This window comes from Eptesicus fuscus, chromosome 13, assembly GCF_027574615.1.
Source record: "Eptesicus fuscus isolate TK198812 chromosome 13, DD_ASM_mEF_20220401, whole genome shotgun sequence".
Classification (NCBI taxonomy): Eukaryota; Metazoa; Chordata; class Mammalia; order Chiroptera; family Vespertilionidae; genus Eptesicus; species Eptesicus fuscus.
The window spans coordinates 80,445,715-80,467,874 of NC_072485.1; the positions used below are offsets into that span (position 1 = coordinate 80,445,715).

Genomic DNA, 22,160 nt, shown 5'->3' on the forward strand with positions numbered 1-22,160 from the left:
GGAGGGGAGATTGGCTCCCAGCCTCACCCCAGCCCAGCCCCCTGGCCCTGGGGGTGCACACGCTTCCTCAGCGGTGGGTGGTCCTGGTCTCTGTGGGCCCGGCCGCTCCTGGGTGGGTGCAGTCACCTGTAATGACCTGACCCTGGGCAGACCTGCCTGGAGGGTCAGGACGGGGAGCCAGGTGGAGCGTCCAGATGGGCCCCAGGTGGCACCCGGGTGTAGCTCCGCTTGCTGCACAGGGAGCAGGAAGCCACGGAGGCTCGGGCCAGATGCCCTTTCTCTGCCTGTCCCTGAGGGCGGCTGCGTTTGCAGAGCCCAGCGTGGCTGCCCACCCAGAGCCGCCTTTGATGCGAAGCTCGAGGAGGAGGGCACAGGTCATTCGTCAGATGCTTCAGTCCCGGGAAGCTGGGCCTCCAAGCTCTGGAATTGTCCTCCCACCCATCCCTCAGGAGCCTCCTTGGGCGAAGTCAGCGGCAGGAGAGCCTGGCCCTGAGGGTGGCGCCAGCCGAGGGCTCCACTCCCGGGATCCCAGGTCGCCTCCCCTTGCTGGGTTCCCGCTTTCCTGTTCTCCTGCTCCCGAGGCCTGGCCTCCTCTAGGCTTCTCTTTCCGGTTCCCCAGACGGAGGTGGGTGCAGCCCTCCTTCCAGTCCCTGCTCTAGAAGGCGCTGGCTGTAGAGTAGGGACAGCAGGGTCACAGCACAGGGTGTAAGTGCATTGGTGGGCTGGTCAGGGAGGGCTTCCTGGAGGCGGCGGCCTAGCGGCCTCCTTCCCCACAGTAGTATCTGGTGGGGGCCCATCTGTGCCTTCCTTCCAGGCTCACTGACCCCCCATCAAGCCTCCTCCTAAGGCCTCCTATAGGCCAGGCCTGGGGGCTGTGGGAGGAGCCTGGGCAGGTTTTGGCCTTGGGCAAGCTCCTTAGGCCTGGACCTCGGTTTGCTTGGGTGAAAACGGGGATCCGCCAGAACGGATCCTGGTGACAGATGCCGGGCACCCAGTGCCATGGGGCCGCGCCGTTTTGCCTGTCACAGAGGGGTGCCCCTTTAGGAAATCCCCCCTGATTACGAAGTTCAGATCTGGGCGGCCACATGGGAGGAAGCATGTTCGTTAGAAGGCTCAGGCACACAGCCAGGCCGAGCCAAGTGTCTCTCCGTGCCAGCTTCCCGGGGGCCTCGGCCTCGCTGCGAGCACATCCGCGTGTCTTCCTGGTGACAGGTTCCCTCCGCCAGTCCCTGGGGAGCTGGGAGGGCCTGCTGCCGGGGGGAGGGGACCCCGCTGTCTCTGGTGAGGCCCTTGACCCCCCTTTGTAATTTCAGCTTTAAGGAGGACTCCGTTCCCTATCTCCGTCCCACCACGACTAATCCATTTGCAGGCCCCGATCCAGGGGAAAGCTAATTAAAGAACCTCTGCTCGTGGCTCAGCCGGGCTTGGAAGATTCCCCTTGGGCTGGAGTATCTGAGAGAAGGGGCTCGGAAAGAGCGTCGGCTGGGCCCCCGAGCCTCCATAATAGGCTTACGCCCACCGTGCAGGCGGGAGCCCGCCCTCCGCCCAGCACTGCTGAGCAGGCCCTCTGTGACCCTGCGGGCCCCAGACGGCACGGCCCCTGTCCGAAGTTTCTGCGAACGGAGGCTGTGCATCCCCCCAGAGCTTCTCGGGGTGGGGGAAGGGCCCCTCACCGCATGTCCCCAGGAAAGGCACAGGGTGCCGGCACCCAGCGGCTCTGCGCCTCCATGTGTGACGTGGGAGGCCCCTGCTTCGAGGGCCGCTGCCGTGCCTGGCCCAGAGCAGGTGCTCAGTGAGGCGGGCTCTCTCCCTCCCTGCCCCTCCCCCTCGAGTGCCCCCCACGCCAGCATCTTTTCTTCCAAGAGCTGATTTGCCTCTCGGAGATGTCAATCAGCCATCGGAGCAGGGCCTGGCCCGCGGTGGGTGCTCGGTAAAGACTCGAGGATCGTGTGGCTGGCAGTTGGTCCTGAGACAGCGGTGGGCTGCTCCCGCAGTCTGCTGTGGCTGCCTTCAGAAACCACCCCCGTGCTTTGGGGGATCACTGGGCCCCCACACGTGGGGGGGAGGTCTCAGAGCCTGCCCTCCCTGCCGCTCTGTGCTTGGCCAAGCCTGGTGTAACCCTGGGATGCGTCAGGGCCGTCTGCTGCCCCTCGAGCCCTCATCCTTGCCCTTCCTCAGGCCCCTGCTCCCCGTTGCCCCCCGCAGTGCCCGGGGCGGGTGGCAGGGAGCGTTCAGACCCAAGTTCCCTGTGCAGGGACCTCTCGGGGGCACGCGCCTGCATCATGGAAATGAAAATGATAAAAACCCACCGCTGAGTTCTGGGCGGCAGTAAATTACTTAACACCTGGAACAGGTTGAAATGTGGCCGCGGTGCTTTTAATAAGCCCGTCTCCGACGCAGCGCTTCCGCGAGGCGCGGCCGGGGCTCTTCTCCAGGCGTAATTCACCGCGGCCCGGCTTGGCAGCGGTGCAAATAAGATTTCACTTCCCCTGTAAATCTCCGAGGGGAGCGTGGCTTGTCTCCGCGCCGTCAGTTAGCGGCAGAGAGAGCCTATTCACGGAGCCGCTGGAGGGGAGGGTCCCTCAGAGGCGCCCCCGGGAGGGGGGGGGGGGGCGCAGCGGGCGCCGGGAGGCAGGTGCTGGCAGGAGGACCAGGGTGTGAGGGGGAGGGGGGTGCCAGCGTGTAGCCCAGAGACGCTTTGTTTGGGGCGCCTGAACATGGATGAGCAAGACCTGAGGCAGCATTTCGGGGTGTCTGGGTGACCTCGGAAGCTTCTGGCGCCTCCGAGGCCGGGTGCTAAGAACAGACCACAGAGCGTGGGTGTGGGGGTGTGGTTTGGGGTGTTAGACTCTTCCTGGGTTTGGTCACCTCCCCTCTGGGATGCTTGGCGAGGCCAGAGACCCTTCCCGGGAAGTGGAGGCAGGAGGCAGGAAGCTTCTAGAACCTGGCGTCAGCAGGCTTGGTGCTGCCGTGATGGTAGAAATGAGAGCGATGAGCTCCCACCATGCACCTTCTACAGAGGTGGAAACTGAGGCACAGGGGTGAGTGCTGGGGCCCGTGGGTCTCACCCAGTCCGGAGGGACGCCGAGGGGCTCCAAGGCCCGGTCGGAGGCACCCTCCGCACAGCAGTAGCTCCAATCCAGTGGTTCCCAAAGCCTGTGGCCGCGAACCCTTCCTGGCAGAGCCTCCGTTAGCTCCAGAGGAACACAGTTTGGGAACCCAGCCCTCCTGCCTGGGCGTGAAGAGAACCTCGGGGGCTCCCTGGTTTGTGCACGACTGCCCGTGTGTAGAGGGTGAGGTGAGCTGGCCTCCCCCACTCCTACGCCCCCTGCCCTCCTGCGCACCCCCTGTGCGCTGGCCCCGGGGCGCTCACCTCCTGGGCTGCTCTTTGGCCTGGTCCCTTGGGGCTGGCTCCTGCCCGCAGTGGGTGGAAGGATGGGAGAAGGTGAGGGCAGAGGGTCACCTGTGGGGTCAGAGCCTCCCGAGTCACCCCAGGAGGGCCACGTGCCACCCACAGACATCGAGAATGACTTCGCCTCCTTGGAACCTAAGGAGAAGCTCATTAACCCGGACCCAGAGTGAAATCGGATCTAAGGCGCAAGTAATGACTTATGTTAATTTAGCAGCAGCTGCTGCTGTTCTCACGGAGAATGATTTTTTCTTTTCCTGATCTGAGACCTCAGATAAGGCCTAGAAGGTTGTGGAAGCCGGGGTGTATGCAGAGGCCTGCACCTGGCAGGGGGGGCCAGGAAGTGTGCACCCGGCCAAGGAAGAGCCCGTGCAATCCCAGCCGCATCCGAATGCCCACGGGGTGCCAGCGCCTCGTCTGGGCCGACCCACAGCTCCCCGTACTGTCTCCACATGGGGACCCCCTCGGAGTTTGCCTTTACGGGGAGGTCTCCTTCCTCGAGGCCTGTGGGATGGGGTCAGAGGTCCCTCTCCTCTTGGGGCAGAATCATTCTGGTGCCGATGGTGCCCCAACCCAGAGTCTCTATCCAACACCCCCCACCCCCCAACCCCCGCCACCGCCCGGGCCAGCGCCACCCTGGGGAGGAGGGGTGGGCGTCCAGACTGTGCGACAGAGTCAGCAGCGAGACGGCGGTAAAAGTTAAATCTATTTATTTCAAGAAAGGACAAGGGGAGTGGACTCGGACGTTTCATATGAAAACAGACAAACAGAAAATAGGACCAGATAGTTCATCACATTCGTGTCGACATGGACGCTTCAAGGCACCTACAGGAAGGAGGCCGGGCGGGCGCAGTGCACTTTGGTTTGTGTGGTGGTCGTGGTGGGCGTCGGTGTGTCGGTTTCCAAAACCCTCTGTGGTGCTGAGGCTGGGAGGGCGGCGGCCGAGGCCGGGCCGGGTCAGCCCGCCGGGCCTCAGACGGCAGCAGGCAGCCGGAGGGGTGGTCCCATCCCTCCAGCCCCCGAGGCTGCTTTGCCCTTCAGAAAAACAGGGGAAAAACAAGGGGTGTGCGGCCCAGGGGCCCTATGGGGCTGATCCCGCAGGGGAGGGAGGGGTGGGGCCCAGGGGGGCTGGGGTCCCTCGGCAGCGGAAGGGACCTTGGTCACAGGCTTTCAGGAGATGAGGCACCCGCCTTCTGTAGGGGAGGGGCCCACCCTTCTCCAGGGCCCGGCTGAGGACCCCCCCAGCCTCCTCCCCAGACCACCGGGAACGGGTCCCGCTGAGCGAGGCTCCGGAACGCTCAACGCCGAAGGCCGCGCCACAACCTTGACCGGCAAAGGGGTCTGCTGCGGGTGGGTCTTCAAAAACGTTCCCTCTGCCGTGTTCACGCCGGGGTCTCTCTCAGCGGACTTTTCCCCTTTGCCTCCCGTTCACACCCTCCTGGGGGACATTCGTAATGAGCGGGCGTCCGCTCCAGCCAGCTGGCTCTCCACATTCCAACCCCGCAGCCTCCCCAACCTTCCGCACCATCGCTCCCCCCCTCCCCCTTCCAGATGACAAACCTCACAGGCAGGGCCATCCAGACCCCTCCCCACGGCTCTCAGCATCTCTGTGAGCTGCAAGGCACCAGGTTCCCCCGTCCAAAGAACCCCCCACCCACTGCAGTCTGCCGCCCGGCCCCGGACGCCGGGTGGGCGTCTCAGCGGGCCCAGTGGCCTGCTGGCATGTGGCGTGCTGGGTCAGGTAAAAAAAGCTAAGGCTAGTGCCTGGCCGGCGTGGCTCAGTGACTGAGCATCGACCTGTGAACCAGGAGGTCACGGTTCGATTCCCGGTCGGGACACATTCCCGGGTTTCGGGCTCGATCCCCAGTGTGGGGCGTGCAGGAGGCAGCCAATCAATGATTCTCTCTCATCATTGATGTTTCTCTCTCTCCCTCTCCCTTCCTCTCTGAAATCAATAAAAACATGTTTTTAAAGAAGAAAAACTAAGGCTAGTTTCAGAGTTTTGTATCTTCCGCCGGGGAGCCAGAGCTTCCGGAGACAGGACCGGCCAGAGACGGGTGGCCTCTGGGACGCTGCAGGTGTGTCCTCCGCGCAGGGCAGGGGCGAGGCGGGCAGGGGAGAGGCGCCCGGGCCGCCAGCCCCCGGGAGACAGCGTGTGGCAGCCCCGGTCTGTGGCTTGGCAGCTCGTGTTGAGGAGAAAGCTTGGCTAGTTCCTCCGGGCGGGTGGCCCGAGGGTCACACAGGTGGGACACCCAGTTCTCCGCCCTCTTTGTCACCCACCCGAGGCTCGGCTCAGGGGTGACTGAGTCCGCCAGGCTGCCTGCGAACGCCGCCCCGTGGCTGGCTTTCCCCGTTGGGCCCAGCTGATGATCGTGGGTCCAAGGAGAGCGGAGTGAGCTGCTTCCGAGAGGAGGAACCCTGAGAGGCCCCTCGTGCTCGGCTGCCAGGGGGCAGGTGCCGGATTGGTGGGGGCAGTTGCTAACATGCGTGGGCCCTTTGCCTGGGCCTTGGGGCCGAGCCTGAGGGGCAGACGTGGGCGGGAGGACCAGGAGGCGAGGGGAGGGTTGGAGAAGAGGTGACGGAGCAGCCGTGTGCCAGGCGCTGTGCTGGGCTCAGTGACCCGACACGGACGGGCTCAGGGGCCTGGCACCTGCCCGAGCCGCCGTCCACCCTGACAGCTGAGAGAGATTTAGGGCGGTGACAGCAAAGACCTTCCTGCAAGGACTCTCCGGGCTCAGCGTTTCCGGCTCTCAGGTGTGGGGGCGGCGTGGGAGTGCGGGAAGGACGGGGGTCAGGGTGCCCTGCTCGCTCCGGTGGCTGCGGGGCCTCGGGCTGGCTTTGCGAGGACGTGGGGGCGAGCCCCCGCAGTAGGCCCACACTGCCCGCCCGGCACAAGCAGAGCACCTCGGCAACAAGGGCGGAGGCTGGGCAGGAGCTGCCCCGGGGTGGAGGTCTGCCCCGGGGAGAACGGGCCGGGCCGCCTTGCCCCTGCGGCCGCGGGGGTCTGGGCACGCCTGCCAATCCCATTTGTGGTGGGAAAGTGGGCCTGACCCAGCCATCATGGAACCGAGGAAACCAGAGAAAAAGAATGCATCCGAAATGCAAAGGGAAGAGGAGGAGGTGGAGGGAGGGAGGAGGGATCCAGAGCCCGGGGACCTTTCGGTGAGTGTTTTTAAAGAAGCAAACGTGCCTTTTCCAGGCAAGCACTTGGAACATTTCAAAGGAAACGGTAACTGCTTAAAAAGGCAGAGTGAACGGCGCCCCAGGCAGCCGTCAGCGGCTGGGATGGATGTCTGAGCCAGCAGCCGAGTGTGTGTTAGGAAAACAGCCGGTGGGACGGTGGTGGGAGCTGGCGTGGCAGGACCCGGCACTGGGAGCAGGTCCAGGAGGCAGCCGGGACCCGGAGCCGAGGCTGGGCGGTGGCCCCGCGGCCCCAGGTGAGCCAGCCCCAGGGGTGGGCCACCCTCTGCCCCCCGTCCAGGCTCCTGGATGGAGTGGTGCCTGTCTGTACTTCCTCTCCCGGGGACACTGCGGGTGGGACTTTGGTGGCATCTCTCTGTAGCACAGGCAGCTCTTTGACGGGGCTGGGGATGGCCTGGACCTGGGTTTTCAGAGGGCACCGGTCATCCGGAGCAGCACAGTGGTCATCTCCGTGTCTCCCTTTCCGGGTCCTGGGGATGATGACGTAAAGGGGGGACCAGGACCGTCTAGTCCAAGACCCGTGACAGTCCCCGCCATAGCCTCATCAAGTCCTTGAATGCTCCCAGTGACGGAGCGCTCACTGCCGGATTCCTCTGCTAGGCCAGAGTTTCCCTTCCCTGCCTGTACAGCTGGCCCCACTCCCCTTTCACCGACGGCAGGGATGGGTGGATGGGAGACGCACCCATCCTGGGACAGAAAGGAAGCAGAAAAGCTCATGGCTCGAGTCCTCCTCTCTGAGTGACTGGCCTGGCCACTTCCCCTCACGTGTGACCGCTGCAGGCGGACAGAATCTGGAGGGCAGGGGTCAAGGCTCCGCTGGGGGCTGGGACAGCTTCGGAATGACTGTCCTCAGGGCCAAGGAGCCCCCTGTTTTAGAGCCAGAGCACAAGGCCCCGGATGGAGGCAGACTTGGTTTCTCCGGGGGCAGTGCTGGAGCCCCAGCTTCATCAACCCGTGCACGGGCACGCCGAGCGCTCCGGCCTGGGTGGTGTCGGCCTTCACAGAACCCCGGCTCCCCCGGCAGCCGCCAGGAGGCAGCCCCTGCGCCCGGCTTATAAATCCCTGCTCCACGCGTGGTCGCTGGGGGCAGGTTCATAAAACTCGAAAAATCCCCTTTTCCTTCACCTCCAAGGAGTTTAATCTTTCCTAATCAATTTAGCAGACTCGCTTGGTTGTAAATGGTAATGATTTGCATTTTTGAGCCTTTTATCCCTCCTCAGGAAAAGGATGCCTCCTCTGCCTGCGTTCGGGAAGGCTGTGAATTGCTTGTTAGCACTCGGCCTGGCGCCCGGCCAGCACCAGGTGTCTGCTGCCCGTCACCTGTGCCGCCTGAATGCCGGAGGGGCCTGGGCTCCTGGGACGCCCGCAGCGGACCCTGGCCCTGTCCTGGCCCCGAGAGCTCGGTCTGGTCCTTGGGGGCGCAGGCTGCCGTGCACCCCGAGGCCCCTCCTTCCAGCAGGTGCCCCAGCCCCATTGCTCCCCATCTGCCGCATCCATTTTCCTTGTGTTTTCCATAAGCATCCGCCTCGGATGCCCAGTCCTCCTCCCTGGTGCGTTCAGCAGACGCAGGTTTCTGGGGTGGCGTGGGCTGGCTTTGGGACTCGTGCTGCCGTTTTCTGGGGGCAGGTGTCCTCCCCTCGGTCCCCAGCCCCCAGGCGGGGAGGAGGGGGGCTCAGATGCAGTCCCAGGCACGCTGCCCAGCCCCGCGCCAGGCTCCGATCAGCCTGCTCAGACCCACAGGCCTCCCTCCCCTGGCTGTCCCTTCTGCTCTGGTCCTCCGTCACCTGTATTGGACCAACTGATTCCAGGACCAGCGGAGGAGAGGTGGTCTCTGGAGCACCCAGCTTTACTGGGTGAAGCTAGGCGCCACCTCAGCCCACCCCCACTTTACAGGAGGGGAAACAGAGGCTGTGGATTTGCAAAGCACACGTTCCCTGTAGCTCTCTGGGGGCCCTCCCTAGCCCCTCCTCACTCTCTGCCTGGCCTTGGGCTCCCCTTGTTGGGGCTGGTGGGCTTCCCTGGACCCGTCAAAGGAGGGGGAAGAGGCACAAGGCAGGCGTGGCCTTCCGGCTTTGGGTGGGGGAGCCTGGGCCCCCCAAAGCCACTGCCCTCTTCCCAGCTGCTGTCACCTCCTCTGCCAGCATCACCCAGAGCGAGAAGCCATTGCCCAGCTCCTGCCCCCAGGCCCAGCACCAGGGCCCTGGGCAGGGTCGCCTCCTGGTTCGCCACCAGCCTGTTACCATGGAGGCGGTCCAGGCAGCGGAGCCAGTTTAAAGGAGAAGATGGAGGCTGCCTCGGGAGGCCACAGGAAGAGGGACGGAGAAAAGGGAAGAAAAGCAGCTTTTGATGCACGTCATGTCTGTGGGATTGAGTATGACTAATTAATAGATTTTATTCTTAGTAATCTCTTAAGCATTCCATACATTGGGCCCAACGCCTGAGCCGAGCTTAGAGGCCTCATTCGCAAAATGCAAATGTCTCGCCTGGCCCTGCTGCCTCCTCTCCTTCCTTTTTTTTTTTTTTTTTTTAAAGGGGAAATTTAAAGGAAAATTGCCATGTAATAGGAAAGAGAGTCCAATCGCTACATCTAATTACCACGAAGGGTAAACCACTTAACCAAAGAAATGTCGTGGGCTTTTTTTTTTTTTTTTTTGCTTTAAACCTGCCTTAAATGCCACAAGATGCACGTGTCACCGCCGAGGCCAGCCAGGTTGTCCTGGCGGGTTAGAGGCTGCCAGGGCAGGCGGGCCGCCCCCCGAAGGCAGATTCTGGACAGAAGTGGTGGCCCAGGCCCCGGCTCACATGCGTCCAGGGGGGTGGGGGCGGGGGCGGGGGCCCTGGGGCATCCTCTCGCTCGTGGTTATGTGGCCAGTGGGGGGGAGGGGGAGTTGGATCCGGAGGGAATGGGGTTTCAGAGTGGGCCTGGCTTTAGGCCCCTCCCTGGCTTGGGGGGGACGTGAGGCAGTGGACATCGCGGTCCCGCTCTCAGACAGAATGCCGGGAAGGTGTTGGGATGCTCAGGGCAGAAAGGATGAGGGGGCCCCCAGGGCGCTGGCTGGCCCAAGTCTCCACGAACTTCTGCGCCCACACGGGTGGGACGGTGCGCGGCGGGTCAGGCAGGGCCTGGGCTCTGAGCCAGTGTGAGCCCTGCCTGAGCGCTGTTCGTGCAAGAGCCGGAGTAGGAGAGGGACACTGTCCGGGGGGTTGTGGGGGGGGGGGGGCCAGGCCTGCTTAATGCTCTTGGGGGGAAGAGTTCCATACAGGCTGGTTCTAGGCCTGCAAGGCCCTCCCCTCCACGCAGCCCCACGGACTGGGCCCCTGCTGACCCCAGGTGCCTTCCCAGCCTCGGAGGGATGACCTGACCTCTGCCTGGCCTGGGGAGAGGAGGAGGGAGGACCTAGAGTGGGAGGGGGGACTGAGCCCGTTGGCAGTGGGGGCCTGGGGGCTGGTAGTGGGGTGTCCAGGGACCAACTTTCCTGGGACACTGGCGGAAGGCAGGAGTGGTGCCTGGAGGGAGGGGACCCCATTTCAGAAACAGCAGACACCATGGACGCCCGCCCTCCAGCCAGTGCCCCACACCCGGGCCCACCCTCGTCTCCCGGCCACACCCAGCGGCCCCCCTGCTCCTCCGAGCTGCGGGAACGGGAACGAGCCTGTGTCTGGAGGCCCCGCAGGCCACCTTCATACACACGTGAAATTAAGGCTTGGAAAATCTCCTGACACTGTCGGAGAAAACAGGAAAAGGGGAAAAAGGGAAAAATGGAACGTAAGGTGTCCGTGCCCCTCGGCCTGTCCCTGGGGCTGGGGAGCTGGGAGCCCCACTGGGTGGGACCCTTCCTCCGGCCAGGCCGTGGCGAGCCCGGCCGCGTCTCTCCTCCGTCCACGCGGTCTGTGTCCCTTCCGCCCACCCCCTCACCGCAGGGCCAGCAGCATCTTTTCATGTCCATCGAGCAGTCGGCCCTGTGCCCGCTGTTCGGTGTCGCCCTCCTGCCTTTGGCTTTGGTCGGAGCAGCCGAGGCCTCTGAAAACGCCGCCGCCTGCGGCTGGACCCCTTCTCACCCTCCCTGCCCTCCGGCCAGCGCCTCGCCTTTGACGCCGCTCTTCCCCGGTGCGGGGGCACGTGGCAGGCTGACGGATGGCGACCCCGTTCCCGAGAACAGGGACGCAGAGCGAGCAGAACCCCGGGCGCCCGCCCGCTCTTCCGTCCAGATTTGCTGTCGTTATTTCATCATCGTTTTCATCTCGCGGCTCGCCACGCCGCACCGTCAGCTGATAAAGGATGGCCATGGTGCTTCCGGGGGAGGCAATGCAGCCTGAACTCTGCGGGGGCCCCGGCCAGCCAGCGCCTTTTGGGGGCCGGCTTGTTTCTCGGGAGACCTGGGCCTCCGTCTCCAGGACAGTCCCGGGTGGGCACGGCTGAGGGTTTTGCACTCGGGAGTGCTGTCTCCCAGGGCTTTTCTGAGAATTTCCGTGTCTTTTTCTGGGTGTTGTTTGAGCAGCCATGGAAACCATTAGATCTAATCAGCTGATTTGAAAACACACACAAAACCCATCCCCGCACCAGCTACCTGTCCCAGGAGGAAGCACAGAGCACAGAGGAGGAGCTACTGAGGTGACTGCAAGTGTGGAGGGGGAAAATGGGGGGCGGGGGGAGAGGAGGGCACTGGCAGTTAAAGAACGTTTCTCTATATCAGAAAGCATGGCCCAGCTCTGGCCAACCTGAGATAGGATCAAACGGAAAGCATCCCTTGCCCGGGGTCCCCCCAGCCACCCGTCCAGAACAGACACGCCTCTGCCTTTAGGAACGGCATTGGCCCCCCCACCCCCACCCCACTCCGATCCCCAACACACCGTGTCTACTCACTCACTGACTGTTAGGAGAAAGCAACATGTTCATGACTCTATTGTCTCAAGAAATGGTACGAACGGACCCAGGAGGTGCTGTCAGGACCATCTCCGTGGCTCTGTCTACTCGTCTGTGTTTAGAGACGCAACCTCGCGATGGGTGGATGGACGCAACTCCAAGTGGCCAGAGAGGCCGCAGCTTCCGGGGGCTTCCACGGCGTGTGGCCCGTGGATGTGAAGAGGGTTCCGACAGGAAAAGGGAGTCTAGTTTTTAACTGGTTCCATCACTGTTCAAAGAACGCAGTAAAAGACGCGGTATTTCTGAAAACCTGTGAGGGAGATGGTATGGGAAGAGCCGGGGAGGAGACGGGAGAAAAGCTCTAACTCCCCCTCCTCTCCTGGGTGAGGGGCCTGAACATGTCCCATCGCGTCGTTGCCGGTGAGCGGCTGGCAGCGAGCGCTGCGCGGGGGCGTCCGTGTCCCACGGCGGCTTCTCTCTGGCGGGCCCCTCGTGACGGCCCTGGGCAGAGCAGGAGGCGTGCACAGACGCGGTACAGGTAGTATCTTTCCACTTCAGGGGAAAACACCCGACCCAGCCCTTCCTGCAGTGTTATTTTTAGTCCTTCCCTCCCCAACTGGCATAATTGGGTATAAATTATGTCTTCGGCAACGACAACCCACCCCCCGCCCGTCTTCTATCCTTAAAAAAACCTTTTTTCCTCACTGCTGTGTTCTAGAAAAGTGCCAGCCCTCCCCACACGTGGCTTTTTGCTGGGGAAGTCGCCGCGGAGTCCTTCTCCTTGCTCTGTCGGGTGGCAGCAAGCGGGGCAAAGCCGCGGGGTCGCCGCGCCGGGAGGAGGTGGGGGCGGCCTCATGTGTAGGAATAGTCTATGTCGGGGATGCCGCCGCCACGGTAGCCCCGCGTGGTGCCGTAGCCGACGGTGTGCGTGCCCCTGCACAGGCTGCTGCCGTTGGAGGGGAAGATGGTGTGGATCACGTACTCCTCTTTGGCGCGGTAAGGGTTGATGGGCAGCATCTGCAGCCCCGGGCCTCGGACCTCCAGGATGGAGTTGTCCTTCTTGGTCCCCGACTCCAGGTAGCTGCCCTTCTGGCCGCCCCGGGGGTAGGCCCGCTCCCGGCTCAGCAGGTCCCCGGCGCGGTGCACGTACCAGCAGAGGGCCCCCAGGACCAGGAAGAGCAAGACGAGCGCCACCGCGCCCCCCACGATGCCCGCCAGGGGCAGGCCGGCCATGGGGTTGGCGTTCTGCTCCTGGTTGAGGGTGGTGGTGGGGCCGTAGCTGTCGGCCGTCTCCGCCTTGGCGCACACGGGCGTCTCGTCGGCCGCGTAGGTGTTGCCCGTCTCCATGGTGACCATGCAGATGATGTAGGTGGACTTGGGCTCCAGGGCCGTCAGCAGGTACTCCGTCTTGTCCCCCTGCACCAGGGTCTCTGTGATGGAGCCCACGGCCGGGCTGTGGCCCAGGCGCAGCCAGCTGAGCCGGAAGGAGGCGGCGGGGAGCGTGGCCTTCCACGTGATGCGGATGGAGTCCGCCGTCAGGGGCTTCACGTGGAGGACCAGGGTCTTGGCGCCCTCGCCCGTGGCCATGGGGTAGTCCAGGTTGGAGTCGGGAAGGCGCAGGCCCGGCCTCTTGGCCTTGAGGGTGAAGAGCGAGCCCTGGGGCGTGGTGGCGGAGGCGTGGTGGCCGGCGGTCGTCTTGGCGGCCGCGTGGGCCGCGCCGCCTTGGGGCCCCGCCTCGAAGCACGCGTCCATCTCGCTGGTGATGTCCTTGATGGCCATGCCCCGCACCTTCTCGGGGCCCTGGCACATGAGGCCGCGCACGTTGACCACGGCCGCCCGCGCCTTCACCCAGTCCCGCAGCCACATGAGGTTGCAGCCGCAGAACCAGGGGTTGTTCCGGAGCAGCAGCTGGGCCAGGTTCTCCAGGTCGTCGAACAGGCCGCGGGGCAGCGTGGTGAGGTTGTTGTTGGACAGGTCCAGGCGCTCCAGCTCGCGCATCTTGGCCAGCGTGTTGTAGGGGACGTGGCTGATGGCGTTGTCCTGCAGGTAGAGCTTCTGCAGGTGGGCGCTGGGCAGGTTGAGGGGCGGGGCGGCCAGCGAGTTGCGCACCAGCGAGAGCTCGGTGAGGTTCTGCAGGCGGCTGAAGGTGTCGTCGGCGATGCGCTGGTTGGCCAGCAGGTTGCCGTCGAGCACCAGGCGCCGGAGGCTGTGCAGGCCCTTGAAGGCGTGCAGCGGGATGGTGGAGATCCGGTTGTCGTCCAGCCGCAGCTCCTCCAGCGTGCGGGGCAGCCCCGAGGGGATGCTGCTCAGGTGGTTGCGGCTCAGGAAGAGCAGCTTGAGCCGCTGGCTGTCGGCGAAGGCGTCCTCCTCGATGCTGACGGTGGACACGGAGTTGTCGTCCAGGTGCAGCTTCTCCAGCAGCGGGAGGCGGGCCAGCGAGGCCCGGGCGATGGCGCGCACGTTGTTGTCCTGCAGGTGCAGCTCCCGCAGCGAGCGGGGCAGGTTGACGGGGAACTCGTCCAGGGCGTTGTCGTACAGGTAGATGACCTGCACGCTGACCTTGGCCTTGAGGCCCTGGGGGATGCCGGCGTTGTTGATCTGGTTGTTCTGCAGGTAGAGGGTGGTGGCGCCGTCGGGGATGTCGGCGGGGATGGCGGTGAGCCCCCGGTCGTTGCAGTAGATGAAGCCGTTGTCGCAGCGGCACACGGAGGGGCAGGTGGTGCTGTCGATGACCTCCGTCAGGAAGGCGATGAGCCCGTAGCAGAGGAACAGCCAGTCGCGCAGGTCCATGGTGGCCGTGGCCATCACGACCGTGGCCGTCGCCGTGGCAGCAGGCGTGGTGGCGGCGGTGGCAGTGGGGTGTGCCACCACCATGGTGGATGGCGGGGGGGACCGGGCCTCAACACCTGCAAGGAGCACAAGACACGTGCGGTGAGAGGGCGCCGTGCGGTGAGAGGGCGCCACAGTGACCACCGTGTGCCACCAGGAGGCCGCAGCGGGCGGGGACGTGAGCAGACACCGAGCCTGGAGGCACGGGACCCCGGCCCCGTAGTGCCAGGGTGATGTCACAGGTGACCGCTCCGGCTTAGGTTGGACTCTGGCGACACGTGGCTACCTCTAAGCCTCAGTGGAAGCGGCACGTTGCCCGCGAGTGAGACGGAGGCTGCGTGCCTCCCGGACGGCGACGCTGCGCCCCGGGCGAGGCCCATTTAGCGAGGGCCCCGCCGCAGCTCCGTCTCTTCCTTCAGGATTTCACGCCGACCCGGTTTTCACGGCGAACGCTAACCGTGGCTGGCCCGTGTCGATGGGATGGATTTAGGGCGTGTTTTATGGATTCCGAGCCATTTCTCACTGGAGTGAGGAACTCAATCTGGCTCAGACCCAGGGTTCGCAGGGAGAGCTTGTTTCGGGGAGGCCTGCGAGCTCAAAGGGGTGGGGGCGTGACTCGAACCTGCGGCACAGAGGCTGCCTGCGCCGTCCCTGGGGAGCGGGAGAGCGGGCGCTTCACTGGTGTTAAAACATGCCCCGCGTCACGCGTGCGTTTTAGACAGAAGAAGGAGGTGTCAACAGAGCTGCCTCCTCGTGTATTTACAGAAACCTCTCCTCCTCAGCGGTGGCCTCCCAGCTCCGCGGTCTGTGGGAGATTACCCCACCCCTTGTCCCCTTCCGCAGGTCACAAAACTTGAATGTACAGATACGTAATTTCTTCTTCTTCTTACATTTAAAGAAATGAGACGCTTAAAAGGAGGGAGGGCCCCGTGCTCTGAGGGAACTGCCTGGAGGTGTAATTCCAGTTTTCACAAATGGAAAAACTGCAGCCGAGACCTTTCTCATGATTTTACTGTTCGTAATGGTAAAGAAATCAATTAAAGAGGAATTATCTTTCAGCCTCGGTAGGGAAGGTGTCTCCACGCGGCAGGCCAAGGCCTGCTGTATAAATCCCGGTTCACAAAGGCTTCTCGGGGGTGGGACGCAATGGCCCCTCGGACCCCGCGCCGCGGCCCCGGCCGGGGCAGCCCTGGTGTGCAGAGCAGAAGCGGGACACGCTCAGCGCGGGAGCCCGTGGGGGCCTCACTCCCACGCCCCAGCGGCCAAGTGTCTCCGTGTCTCAGCCCTGTCCAACCTTCTTCCTTCTCTGTCTCTCTACGTCAGGACTGCTCTTCTCCAGCACACGGCTCCTCACCCTTCAGGACCAGGCTCCAATGCCCTCTCCTCTGCTAGGCTTCCTGATGCCAGGTAGAGCTTCCACCTGCTCCGTCATCCATCCTTCTATCCACCCACCCGCTCACTGAGCCGTCCGTCCGTCCGTCCATCCATCCATCCATCCATCCATCCATCCATCCAGGCATCTGGCCACCCAGTCACCCACAGATGTTTAGTAAGCCCATACCATACGCCCCTTGTTCTGGCCACGTGTGATTCAGTTCTGGTGGGACGGTAGCTCATCCTACAATGAAGACCTCGCCTAGCGCTCTAGGAATACGTAAGTCATTTGGTCCTCCCAGCACACAAGGCCAGAGCCCTTCACATTCCCATTTGACAGATGAGAAAGCTGAGGCGTGGAGATGTGCACTTCGTCAAGGCCACTGAAGCAGTGGGAAGGCGGAGCCCAGGCCAGACTCTCCATCACCAAGCTCAGAGCGCTGAGTGTCCGCGGACTGTGGGTCGTGCTGTTTTGGTGACCATCATGTTTTGATGTGCCAACCACATTTCGGGTGCTCCAGGGCAGGGGCAGGGGCTGTGTTGGCCTGCGTGGCTTGGCATCAGGGACCACCCGAGTACAGAAGGGACTGAGGAAGTGGGAGCACCTCCTCCACTAGCCCCCCACATTCATGCCCCGTTTGCATTTACAGGGGCCTTGCCCAGCCTGCAGCTCCAAGGCCTTCTGGAGAGAGCTCAGGCCTTGCCCCCCGCTAATGCACTCACCCCGCCCACGGCCTTTCTGCAGCACGAAGCTTTGTCTGTAACGTCCCCCAAGGCAGGTCAAGGGCCAGCCCAGGACACCTGGCTGGAAGCAACTGAGGATCAGGGAGGGGAAGGGTGCCGGGGGTCTGCACCTGGGACCAGAGGGGGAAGAGGGGGCACTGAGCCATGCCCAGCATCTGGGCCCTTGAAGCCAGCTCTGGCTCCCTCCACCGGCACTCACTGGCCTGAGGGACCAAGGACTGCAGCCTCGGCCCTCGGCCCCCAGCCCAGGCTACGGGTCCTCACCCGCTCAGCCCCCGTCCCGGAACACGGAGGCGGTCTCTGCTGCCTGCGGATTGGGCTGACATCTTTGTTCCCCTGACCGGGCACCTGGCCACTTCCCTCTCCTCTCCCCCCAGAGCCTCGCACCATGCTCCCCAGCCCATCTGCCCTCAGCGGCACTGAGAGCCACCGTGTAAGATCTGGGAGCAGCGTGGGGGTCCCAGGCTGCCCAACCTCATCTGACCACTGACTCCCACCGGTCATTATACCCGGGACCGGGAAGGCACTGGCCCAGGTCATAGGACAGATGGGCTCAGAGCAGGTAACGGTCCCACACACCTGGGTAGCTGACCTCCGGAGGACAGGGAGAGCCCAGGCAGCAGGGGGAGCCCTCCAGCCAGACCTCACCCCCCCCCTTCACAGGCATGCGTCTGTACCTTCACCCCGCCACGTACACACGTCCTCTGTCCCCTTTTATAGCCGAGCAGCCTGAGGCTCGGGGGTGAGGGGCCTATCCAGGTCACAGCCAGCCCCGGTTTCCAGCCTCACACCTGTCCCTTCCTTCATCTGCACGGAGCCAGACCTCGCAGGCGACGGAGCCTGGAGTCCTGTCCCAAGCTGCGTAGGAGCAGAGGGCCAGGGCCAGGGCCAGGGCAGGTGCTGAGGACAGCAAGGTGCAGGCCTGCCCAGAGGCCACCCCCTTGGTCTCAGGGGTCAAGTCCAAGCCTGGGAGAGCCCCTGCTGGGGCCCCAGCAGATGGTCAGAGGACACCCCCCTTTCGGGTCTGCCAAGGCTGTGTCCTGGCACGGGGATGCGGGTGGCCCCTGTGCCCTGAGCAGGGGGCAGGCTTGTTGAGGCCAAAGGCAAGGCCAGCCACCGCCTTCCCTGGCATGGAAGTCCGTTCCCGGCGCCCACTCAGCTCATGGCCGCAGCCTGCAGCCCCCACAGGCCCCGGCATCAATAACGGAGTGTAAATTGCATATTTCAGAGATGCCTGATGGATAGCCAACCAGCACCTGGGAGGCAGGGACCCAAGGCCTTTCTGTCCCCCTATCAGTGGGCCTCATCCATCTTGGCTGCAGTCGCTTCTGCTACCCCCTCCCCAAGGCCACCCACTCTGAGCCCCCTGGTTCTGGGAGAGCAGGGCGGGGCCTGGGGTGGGGGGGGGCACGCCTCGCTGGAGGAGCCCATTAATTGCCCAGGAGCTAGGCAGCCTTTGTATTCCCTTGCTGTGTGTGGGATGGTGTATGTGGCCATCAGATTAAACCCGGTAAATCGCCTGTCTTTTCGGGGCCACTGGTCATCCTTGCACGGGTCCACAGACTTCAGCAGGGTGTGAGCTATGGCCTGCCAGCTCCATGACGGACAGCACGATCCTCGATCGACTGTTGGGGGGCGGGGAGGGGTAGGAGTGAGGTGGCTCAGACCGGAGGTATCCAGACCCCTATCCGCCAAGGGGCACCGTCCTTGGCATTTGCTGCCAGCTCCTGCCATCTTTCAGGACAGAGAAACCTGGGTTTAAGCTGCCTCAGCCCCTCCAGGCTGTGTGACCTTGAGCAAGTTACTTGCCCTCTCTGAGCTTCAGCTTCCTCATCTACAAGCGTGGCCACTGAGGATGCAATAAGATCCTATGTGCAAAGTACCCCTCGTGAGGGCCACCTGGACGTGACCTGTGCCTGAGGGTCACAGCTGCTGATTCTCCCGCTGTCCGGCCCACTGGCCTCGCTCTGTGCCAGCTGCTTGTCTCTGTCCTCTGCTCCGCACCAGCCCCTTCTTCACTCCCCCGCCTGCTGAGCCCCCATAAGCGCTGGTCCGTGCCCCCGTCCCCCCTCACCTTGTGCTTCCTCCGCCCCTCCCCCCAGCAGTGCCAGCCAGGAATCTGAGAATTCCAGGTGGCAGTGACTCCAAGAAAGGCGTGCGGGGAGAGAGGACAGCAGGGCGCTAGGTTAGAGTCTGGCCTGCCCAGTCCCCGGCTGTGTGACGGGCGGCGATGCCTCCCTGGGCCCGGTTTCCTCCTCGGTAACGTGCTGCTGAGGGAGGTTGTGGGGAGTGCCCGGCACAGGCCTGGGGGTTTGGGAAAGAAGAGCTGTCCCCAGGGAGGGACCCCAAGGCCCTCCTGTGACCACTCAGGGCGGCGCCCCTCGTCCTGGCTGCGCTTCAGAAGAGGGAGGGCAGACACAGAGGGCCAGGAAGCAGCGGCGGGACAGAGGACGACCCTCGCCCCCTCCCGGTGCCCCTCCCGGACCCTCCCTTCTGCAAGAAGAATTGTTTTCCTAAACCTTGCCAGGCCCTCGCCCACTGGCAGAGCAGGGCCCCAGGCAGGAGCGAGGTGTGCAGGGCATCTTGGGGGACAGAAGCAGTTTCAGCCCCAGGAAGGGAAAGGCAGGGGGACCCCAACCCACCAGGCAGGGAGCTCCACCAAGGCAGGGTCACCTCCCTATCTGAGATGGGTCCTCAGCAAATCTTGTTTAAAGAATGAGGGCCCCCACATTTCCTTCTTCACCAGCCTACACCCCCTCCCCGGTGTAAGCCACGTGGAGGGAGGGAGGCGGGGAGCAGCTCTCCCTCTCTCTGCCGGGGAGGCCTGGGAGAGCTCCCCCGCCTCCGGGACCCCCTCCCCTGTGAAGGCAGGATGGCCTCGGGGCTCAGGCCTGCATCCGTAAGCTGGGACCGGGAGTCACCCACTCCCCTGGGTTCTTGTGCGGATCAAGGACGGTTATGTCCAAGCCTGCGCGGAGGGCCTGGTGCAGAGTGGTGGTCAGAACCGGCGCCAGCGTGTCATAAGCGATCGGCAGCGCTTCCCTGCAGGTCCGGGGGATGTGAGGGCAGGTGAGGAGGGGAGCCGGGGATTGTAGTGTGAGTGGGGCTCCTGCCCAGGCCAGTCTATGCCCACGGGAGGCACCTCCTTGGGGCGGGGGGCCACGGCCCGCAATGCCCTTCTAACCCTACACTGCTCCACGCCACGCCTGATCCGTCTTCTGGTGCCATTGAGAACTGGTAAAGCGTGGGGGGGGGGGGGGTGAGGGTAGGGATTCTTTTAAAACCTAAAGTTAATTATTTTTCTAATTTCATGCTGCATGCATTATGCATCAGTAGTTATCACTGGCGGTAATTGCAGGCAGGTATGCAAATTCACTAAAAATGTACCTCCCGCTCCTCTCCCCTCGCAGGCCGCCTGGGCGGGGCCGGGGGCCGGGGGCCGGGGTGTCCTGAACTTCAGAGAATGTAAACCGCTTTTAAAAATAAAACTTTAAAATTGGGTCTTGGGAGGTTAATTATATTGATAACAGTGCTCGATAGGAACTGTTCAGGGCCAGGAGGGGGAGGGGGATGAAAGGAGACACGTGTAATTTTGTCTCTTTCTCCCCGGCGTCGTCTAATAAGCGGTTCCGCACCTGACACTTCCTCTGTCAGCGTGCATTTTCAGTCAAGCTGCCTAGACTCAGGCTCAGTTCCTTTTGGGAAAGAAAAGGAGCCGCTGGGGAGTCTCAGAGGTAGGAGGGGGGCCCGAGGGCCTTTATTCTGGGGGTGCTGGGAGGAAGGAAGAGGGGGGCAGCACCTGCAGGGCTGGGAAGCCCTGGAGAACAGAGCAGGGGTCCCCTGGGCCTGCCCTGCCCGCCTCCTCGGCAGCCGGGACCCTGGCAGCCAGGGGCCGAGAGAGGAGCGGGGGACCTGGAAAGACGGGGTCTGGCGAGGCCTGCTGGTCACGTGGCAGAGGCCGGGAGCTGGGCGGAGGCTGGCACCTTCCACATGCAGGCCCTGGTCCTGGTGAGACCCCCCCGCCTCGTATTTAGGACAAACTGACTGTGCAACCCCTGCCTCGAGCGTGCAACTCCTACCAGTGAGGACACGTCCTGCCTTATCCGTGCGCCTAGTCCAGAGCCTGGCCGGGGGTGCCCATAACATCTGTGGGTGGGTGGGTGGATGGATGGATACACCGAAAGGGAGGCCCTAGAATCTGAAACCCAGGAGAGAAGGGAACGGCTGGGCCTCCTTCAGCCCCGTCCAGGAGGTGACAGAGCCAGGTGCCTCCACCACGGCGGCCCCGAGGCCGAGGGACTGGTCCGAGTTGTGCCCTGTGGTAGAGAGTCCCGACACAGCCAGGCCCTGCACTCCATGTCCGTCGCTCTCCCCTCCCCAGGGTCTTACCTGCCCCTCCGCCAGGGAGGCCCCACCCGGGGAGGGGCAAACCCCAGGAAGACCCCCGCTGTCCCGCTCATCGCCTCTCACGTGGGGTGACCAGCCCGGAACTGCCCCATTGCAGGTCCCCCTCCAGGCGGCAGAGGCCGGCCCCCCTTCCTTAGAGATGGCCCCTCCCTCCCACTCCCACAGATACGCACAGGGTGGAACCCACTCTCGGGCTGGGGAGGGAGAGGATCTCGCAGATCGTCGGCTTTTCACCGAGGCCCGGAGCGGGGACGGACGGGTCCCGGGCAGAGAGAACCCTCCGGCAGCCGTGGACAGCCCTCCCCCTGCCCGCCTCCTCCGGCCTTGGCACCAACGCTCGAGCCCTTTCCTGGGGGCGATGATGGACAGTGTCCGGCTGAGGCGGGTCTCGTGGAGTCTGCTTCTCCCCACCAGGGTCAGCCCCTCTGGCCCGCTGGCGTCAGACCAGGTCGTGGCAGTAAATGGCGGCCTGAGCGCCTGCTGCCTCGGGCCCTTCACAAACTCCGGCCGCCGCCCTGCGGAGCCTGGGCCTCCCGTGCCGAGGGCAGCGCGCTCGGGGAGGGGACGGGAAGGGCCCAAGGTCACTCCGCTCACACCCGAAGGCCAGCCACCAGCCCCCGCCCAATGGGCTCCACAGCCCGATTTCGAGGCAGAGCCGGGCACTGAACAGGTTCTCCGTAAATATTTGGGGGACAGGCCTGGGGGACCATAGCCAGCCGCTCCCGCCCGTCCTGGCCTCAGCCCCAGGGATGACGGCCCCCACCCTTGACGGGGCGGGAGGAGAAGGGGGCCAGGCACCAGGGAGGCCGCCGGGCAGGGGCCAAGCTCAGGCTCCAGCCGGCCCCGCTGCGGGTCTGGCACCTTCACGATAAATAACAGCAAACGGCCCATCCGCAGGGCATCGTTCACGCCGGTGGCTAATAACACACTATTAATGCCCCCGCAGACGGCGTGCGCGCCACGCGGCGCTGACGAATGTCCCGGCCCGGAGCAGCCATAAATCAGCCCCTCTCCTGGGGAAGCGCACGGGGAAGTGTCATTTTCCATCTTGTTAATGAATTGGGGCTTCCCTGCCCTGCCCCGGGCGCCGCCTCCGCTCCAGGTTGCCAGGATTTGTGTCTGGGGAGGCTTGAGTCCTCCCTCTTGGCCTCAGGGGATGGGGAGACAGGACAGGACCCTGCCCCCCAGCGGGCCCAGCCCTGGCAGACCTTAGGGGTCCAGGCCTGGGGATCACAGCCAGCGGCTCCCATCCGTCTTGGCACTCGCTGCCTTCTTGGGGCTGAGCTGGAAGCTGAGCAGGGGCTGCCCAAAGGCCAGCGGGAGCCGGGCCTG

The 22,160-nt window shown here is 63.9% G+C and overlaps 2 protein-coding genes across 5 annotated transcripts in view; one reads left to right on the forward strand and one right to left on the reverse strand.

Moving 5' to 3' along the window:
- Positions 1 to 22,160, forward strand: part of MACROD1 (mono-ADP ribosylhydrolase 1) — a 128,590-nt gene that overhangs the window by 24,349 nt on the left and 82,081 nt on the right. The gene's annotated exons all lie outside the window — the stretch shown is intronic.
- Positions 12,327 to 14,348, reverse strand: FLRT1 (fibronectin leucine rich transmembrane protein 1). The gene has a single exon (XM_008159046.3). The coding sequence runs from the start codon at positions 14,346 to 14,348 to the stop codon at positions 12,327 to 12,329; it is 2,022 nt and encodes a 673-aa protein (XP_008157268.2).